The sequence below is a fragment of the Ranitomeya imitator genome, chromosome 7 (assembly GCF_032444005.1).
Source record: "Ranitomeya imitator isolate aRanImi1 chromosome 7, aRanImi1.pri, whole genome shotgun sequence".
In the NCBI taxonomy this organism is placed as follows: domain Eukaryota; kingdom Metazoa; phylum Chordata; class Amphibia; order Anura; family Dendrobatidae; genus Ranitomeya; species Ranitomeya imitator.
This window is the reverse complement of record NC_091288.1, coordinates 207,528,833-207,536,302: the sequence shown is the minus strand read 5'-3', so window position 1 is coordinate 207,536,302 and position 7,470 is coordinate 207,528,833. Positions and strand designations below refer to the sequence as shown.

The following is a 7,470-nucleotide window of genomic DNA, read 5'->3' as shown; positions in this document are numbered from 1 at the left end:
GCTGCTATTGCGCCATCGATCATGTAGAAATCTTGATCGCCCTCTGCTGGGTATCTGCTGCTATTGCGCCATGGATCATGTATAAATCTTGAGCGCCCTCTGCTGGTTATCTGCTGCTATTGCGCCATGGATCATGGATAAATCTTGAGCGCCCTCTGCTGGGTATCTGCTGCTATTGCGCCATGGTTCATGCATAAATCTTGAGCGCCCTCTGCTGGTTATCTGCTGCTATTGCGCCATGGATCATGGATAAATCTTGAGCGCCCTCTGCTGGGTATCTGCTGCTATTGCGCCATGGATCATGTAGAAATCTTGAGCGCCCTCTGCTGGGTATCTGCTGCTATTGCGCCATGGATCATGTATAAATCTTGAGCGCCCTCTGCTGGTTATCTGCTGCTATTGCGCCATGGATCATGGATAAATCTTGAGCGCCCTCTGCTGGGTATCTGCTGCTATTGCGCCATGGTTCATGCATAAATCTTGATCGCCCTCTGCTGGTTATCTGCTGCTATTGCGCCATGGATCATGGATAAATCTTGAGCGCCCACTGCTGGGTATCCGCTGCTATTGCGCCATGTATCATGGATAAATCTTGAGCGCCCTCTGTTTGTCATTCTGTAAAAGTGCAGGAGCTGGTGTATTTAGCTATTTTTAAACTAATCTTTCCCAACACTAATCAGAAAATTCACTAAAAAAAAGCGATCACATCTGAGAAACTACAAGTCCCAGCAATTTCACAGCCTCTAGTGAGAATATTTACGTAGCCGCGGCTTGGTCACGCAATAGTGAATATCCGGCCTTCTCAGGGAGCTCCCAGCATGCACTGCACTCCTGACAACATGGCGGCGCCCAGTGACCGGCAGCCTTCCAATCCGTTCAGCGGCTTCCCGTTCGCTATCCCCGGGGTAAAGCAGAATGGCGGCAGCGAGGAGGGGGAGGGCAGGTCCAAGAAGCCGTGCAGGGCGTGTGTGGACTTCAAGAGCTGGATGAGGGCGCAGAGACAGAGCGCAGCCGCGCAGGTGAGAGGTGACCGCGGACGGATCCGTCCTGGGATGTGGTGGGTGACAGCACACCCGCCGGTGATAAACTCTGGTGTCACCATAGTAACCAAGCAGGATGGAAGAAGGGATATGGCAGGTCGCTATTGGATTCTCGCCCTGCGAGGATAAGGACTGCATCCCGAGCCGGGTCCTGGTGGGGGAGGGGAGGGGACGACTGCATCCCGAGCCGGGTCCTGGTGGGGAGGGGAGGGGACGACTACACCCCGAGCCGGGTGCTGGTGGGGAGGGGAGGGGACGACTGCACCCCGAGCCGGGTGCTGGTGGGGAAAGGGACGACTGCATCCCGAGCCGGGTGCTGGTGGGGAGGGGACGACTGCCCCCCGAGCCGGGTCCTGGTGGGGAAGGGGAGGGGACGACTGCCCCCCGGAGCCGGGTTCTGGTGGGGAAGGGGAGGGGACGACTGCATCCCGAGCCGGGTCCTGGTGGGAAGGGGAGGGGACGACTGCCCCCCGAGCCGGGTCCTGGTGGGGAGGGGAGGGGACGACTACACCCCGAGCCGGGTCCTGGTGGGGAGGGGAGGGGACGACTGCCCCCCGAGCCGGGTCCTGGTGGGGAGGGGAGGGGACGACTACACCCCGAGCCGGGTCCTGGTGGGGAAGGGGAGGGGACGACTGCCCCCCGAGCCGGGTCCTGGTGGGGAAGGGGAGGGGACGACTGCCCCCCGGAGCCGGGTTCTGGTGGGGAAGGAGACGACTGCCCCCCGGAGCCGGGTTCTGGTGGGGAAGGGGACGACTACACCCCGAGCCGGGTTCTGGTGGGGAAGGGGAGGGGACGGGACGACTACACCCCCAAGCCGAGTCCTGGTGGGGAAGGGGAGGGGACGACTGGACCCCGGAGTCGGGTCCTGGTGGGGGAGGGGAGGGGATGACTGCACCCCGGAGCCGGGTCCTGGTGGGGAAAGGGAGGGGACGACTGCACCCCGAGCCGGGTTCTGGTGGGGAAGGGGAGGGGACGACTACACCCCGAGCCGGGTGCTGGTGGGGAGGGGAGGGGACGACTGCACCCCGAGCCGGGTGCTGGTGGGGAAAGGGACGACTGCATCCCGAGCCGGGTGCTGGTGGGGAGGGGACGACTGCCCCCCGAGCCGGGTCCTGGTGGGGAAGGGGAGGGGACGACTACACCCCGAGCCGGGTGCTGGTGGGGAGGGGAGGGGACGACTGCACCCCGAGCCGGGTGCTGGTGGGGAAAGGGACGACTGCATCCCGAGCCGGGTCCTGGTGGGGAAGGGGAGGGGACGACTACACCCCGAGCCGGGTGCTGGTGGGGAGGGGAGGGGACGACTGCACCCCGAGCCGGGTGCTGGTGGGGAAAGGGACGACTGCATCCCGAGCCGGGTGCTGGTGGGGAGGGGACGACTGCCCCCCGAGCCGGGTCCTGGTGGGGAAGGGGAGGGGACGACTGCCCCCCGGAGCCGGGTTCTGGTGGGGAAGGGGAGGGGACGACTGCATCCCGAGCCGGGTCCTGGTGGGAAGGGGAGGGGACGACTGCCCCCCGAGCCGGGTCCTGGTGGGGAGGGGAGGGGACGACTACACCCCGAGCCGGGTCCTGGTGGGGAGGGGAGGGGACGACTGCCCCCCGAGCCGGGTCCTGGTGGGGAGGGGAGGGGACGACTACACCCCGAGCCGGGTCCTGGTGGGGAGGGGAGGGGACGACTGCCCCCCGAGCCGGGTCCTGGTGGGGAAGGGGAGGGGACGACTGCCCCCCGAGCCGGGTCCTGGTGGGGAAGGGGAGGGGACGACTGCCCCCCGGAGCCGGGTTCTGGTGGGGAAGGAGACGACTGCCCCCCGGAGCCGGGTTCTGGTGGGGAAGGGGACGACTACACCCCGAGCCGGGTTCTGGTGGGGAAGGGGAGGGGACGGGACGACTACACCCCCAAGCCGAGTCCTGGTGGGGAAGGGGAGGGGACGACTGGACCCCGGAGTCGGGTCCTGGTGGGGGAGGGGAGGGGATGACTGCACCCCGGAGCCGGGTCCTGGTGGGGAAAGGGAGGGGACGACTGCACCCCGAGCCGGGTTCTGGTGGGTAGGGGACGACTGCACCCCGAGCCGGGTTCTGGTGGGGGAGGGGACGGGACGACTACACCCCCAAGCCGGGTCCTGGTGGGGAAGGGGAGGGGACGAGTGCACACCGGAGCCGGGTACTGGTGGGGAAGGGGAGGGGACGACTGGACCCCGAGCCGGGTCCTGATGGGGAAGGGGAGAGGATGACTGCACCCCGGAGCCGGGTCCTGGTGGGGAGGAGATTAATGCACCCCGAGCCGGATCCTGGTGGGGAAGGGACGACTGCACCCGAGTCAGGTCCTGGTGGGGAAGGGGAGGGGATGACTACACCCCCTAGCCGGGTCCTGGTGGGGAGGAGACGATGCACCCCCGAGGCAGGTAACCAAGCAGGATGGAAGTAGGGATCTGGCAGGTCGCTATTGGATTCTCGCCCTGTGAGGATGAGGACTGCACCCCCGAGCCAGGTCCTGGTGGGGAAGGGATGACAGCACTCCGGAGCCGGGTCCTGGTGGGGAAGGGGAGGGGACCACTGCACCCCGAGCCGGGTCCTGGTGGGGAAGGGGAGGGGATGACAGCACTCCGGAGCCGGGTACTGGTGGGGAAGGGGAGGGGATGACTGCACCCCCGAGCCGTGTCCTGAAGGGGAAGGGACGACTGCATCCCCAAGCCGGGTCCTGGTGGGGAAGGGATGACTGCACCCCCAAGCTGGGTCCTGGTGGGGAGGGGATGACTGCACCCCGGAGCTGGGTCCTGGTGGGGAAGGGGAGGGGATGACTGCACCCCGAGCCGGGTCCTGGTGGGGAGGAGATGACTGCACCCCGAGCCAGGTCCTGGTGGGGAAGGGACGACTGCACCCGAGTCAGGTCCTGGTGGGGAAGGGGAGGGGATGACTGCACCCTGAGCCAGGTCCTGATGGGGAGGAGACGATGCACCCCCGAGGCAGGTCCTGATGGGGATGTGGACGAATGCACCCTGGGTCCTGACAGGGAAGTGGACTACTACACCCCGGAGCCGGGTCCTGACGGGGAGGGGATGACTGTACCCCGGAGCCGGAGGACAACTTGTCTTTGGTCTGGGACCTTCCAGGGGGGAAGGGAGGAACAACTGCATCTCAGCGCTAAGTTCTCATGGGCGTAATGACTGCGTCCTGGGTGCCATTTTTTGACAGAGAGACGACTTTGTATTGGATCCCAAACCCTCGATTAACTATGTCCCAGGCACTGGGTCCTGTTGGAATTCAATGTTATCCTGGGGGGCCGGGTCACTGCTAACCTGCACTCTTTTCCTCTTTTAGGAAGATGACATAGAGGATAAAGAGCGCCCCGCTGAGTGTCCGCTAGATCGCGAAGAGCTCGGACGCAGTACCTGGTCCTTCCTGCATACAATGGCGGCGTATTATCCAGACCACCCCTCCAACAAACAGCAGATGGAAATGAAAAGCTTCATTAACCTCTTCTCAAAGTTCTACCCCTGCGATGAGTGTGCGGAGGACCTGAGAGGGAGGTGCGTGCTGCTCGCCACAAAATCGTCTGAAATGTTTTAGCGGGAGGTCCCTGTTGAGGGGGTCGTCTGTTTAATAGTGAGAGAGGTTGTACAAGATAAGGAAAACAGGGCTGCTTCTTAAAAAAAGAAAAAAAACAAAAAAAAAAACAGCGCCACCCTTGTCTACAGGTTGTGTCTGGTATTGCAGCTCAACCCCATTCACTACAATGGAGCTGAGCTGCAATACTAGACGGGGGGGCCAAGTGAGGAGGGGGTGCGTTCCCAAACCACTGATGGGTAAGCATGACCTGTATGCATTTATGTGATTGTATGTACGGGGGTGGCCGGAGGAGTAGATTATCTGAATAACACTATATGTGGCCACACTGAGTACCCAATATCATGGATTCATGTTGTTACCATAAGGAGGAGTTATAGCACTCCTTCCCCTATTTGGCTACCATCATATTCTCTCCTTATCGTCTCCTGTTATATGGTTGTGCTGACAGCACACATATTGATATTGATATATATTGTTGTATTTTGTATTGGTACTATAATGTGATTTTTACTGATTATATATTAATAAACGTTTTGAAGGTTTTTACACAAATATGTTGAATTGGACATCTGTGCTCCGTGTTTTTGTGGTAATACTAGACATGGCCATTGGAGCTTTGTGGTGCTGTTTGTAGCAGACAGCTGCCTTGTTTTTCTCTTTGGTGCCATTCAGGTGGTTTTTTTTTCTTTTATTTCTCTTTTACATTCCCTCCACTTCTGTGATTTCAGGCTCTCCAGTTCCCAGCCGGACACCAGTACGAGATACAACCTGTCCCAGTGGATGTGCCGGCTACACAACGATGTCAACAGGAAGTTGGGGAAGGCCGAATTCGACTGCTCTAAAGTGGACGAGAGATGGCGAGACGGCTGGCAGGACGGGTCCTGTGACTGACACACGGCTCATCTCTGGTTACTCTTGGCTAGTGGTCTTTCTTACTATTGGGAGGTCTGGTAAGGGGGTAATGCCCCGTGGGTCGTACGTGATTCAGGATATGAAGTGTCTGATGTTTGCGGACCCCTGGTCTCAGCTGGACTGTCACCTCCTATCCCTGGGATACGGAGAAAGGACTCATATTCTCAAGATGTCTAAGGTTGGAACGCCCCTTTAATAGACAGCCGGCAGTCTGAGACCGATAGTTTCTTCTGTTGCAGACAGTGGAGATTGCGAGAATTCTCAGGACGGTGGTCTAGTGGCCGCCTCAGTCCGAGGCCCTTGGACCAGAGCCCTGGGATCCTCCCCCATCTACCGGCATCCTGGGCGCCTCTTCTGATCAGTAGGCCGGGTGCGGGACGTTGTATGAAGTCGAGCGGGTCCTAATAATTGGAAGAGAAGCAGATAGGAAGAGGATCACCGGGCCCCGGGGGGCACGGGCTGACGGGGCCTCTGGATCAGTCCTGCAAAAATTGTTATTTTTCTTGTTATGGTACCAGGACTTTAAGGCTTTACTGCGACACCGGTCACACTCCCACAATCGTCTGATTTCTTATATTTCTTTAGCTGCTGTTTGGCTTTAATAAAACCACGAAAGTGCAGACAGGATTTTCATTTGGGGACTCGCCCACGTAAAGGGCTGACTGTTCGCCCCACCTCCGCTGCCAGTCGTTTTTCTTAGCTGATGCAGCAAGGAATATTAGCGTATCCATCAGCCTCAGTATTTAGTCTGGGGAGATGACGGATATTTACAATATCCTGATTTTAGGGGTCGTCCAGGACTTAAACATTGACGATTTAAAACTTTGGACCGGTGATCAGTGTCTTAAGTGGTATGATTTTACCCAACAAAAGTATCCAGAAGAAAAATTAATAAAAGGATTTTATCATAAATTTTATTTCACTGCGGGCTTGTTCACTGTGCGCGCAGCTCATGTGTTCTGGTTTTACATAATTGTTTTCTTGTGTCCACAAGACTGGGGAGGCCTCCACCCCTCTTTTTTTGAGCTGTGCGCACAGGAGCCGTTCTGTCCAGCGTGTCCACATGGACATTCCTTTTCTGAATCCTGCTCATACAGGTATTGTACATATGACCAGGTTTTAAATACATCAGATAGGGATTACTTACATTAGTTAGGACTGCTCTGATACGGGTATACCTTGACGTTTGGTGGAGCGGCTTAATATACATTTTTTGCAAAAAAACGTATCAACCAAATACCCTGTTTTTTCCATCTTTTTACTAGCACTTGCTGTCCACTGTGATTTTTTTTTTTTGCCACAGAGTGTTTTTGGTTTTACTGTGCTTTTTTGTATTTTTAGATAATACTATAATTTTGGACAACCCCTTTAAGAGTTACCCCCCCCAGACACATAGACACAGGATGTAAATTGAGCAGTGAAAATATCTGCCACAGATGTATTAAAATCTTATCCATTTAGATGGGATCTTTGGCACCAGTCCGTGTCCTGAGACCCCCAATCTGCAGGACGTGCTCTATCGTAAACCCGGTAAAGTGCAGGTTCCCTTTAGGTCTTGTAGTTTCTGCCCAGTGGTCCGGATGCCTTACTGTCCGGTGGTCCTCTTTTTTTTTTCTTTCTATTTAGCTTTTCTGTGAGTACTACTGACACTGAGTGTGTGTGTGTATATATATATTGTGTATATATATATATATATATATATATATATATATATATATATATATATATATATATATATATATTGTGTATATATATATATATATATATATATATATATATATATATATATATATATATATATATATATATACACATATATATATATATATATATATATATATATATATATATATATATATATATATATATATATATATATACACATATATATATACACGTCAAAAAATGAGGCAGCACTCCATGTAGTCAATGTTCAACTTTGTAGGATTTAATC

The 7,470-nt window shown here is 55.8% G+C and overlaps 1 protein-coding gene across 1 annotated transcript; it reads left to right on the top strand.

Annotated features, from left to right (window-relative positions):
- The first annotated feature begins 813 nt into the window (after window positions 1-813).
- On the top strand, window positions 814-6,136 carry GFER (growth factor, augmenter of liver regeneration). Its single transcript, XM_069734602.1, has 3 exons — window positions 814-1,019; window positions 4,356-4,564; window positions 5,333-6,136. Exons 1-3 carry the CDS (start codon window positions 819-821, stop codon window positions 5,493-5,495), a joined length of 573 nt encoding a protein of 190 aa, XP_069590703.1. The 5' UTR covers window positions 814-818; the 3' UTR covers window positions 5,496-6,136.
- Window positions 6,137-7,470: the final 1,334 nt, after the last annotated feature.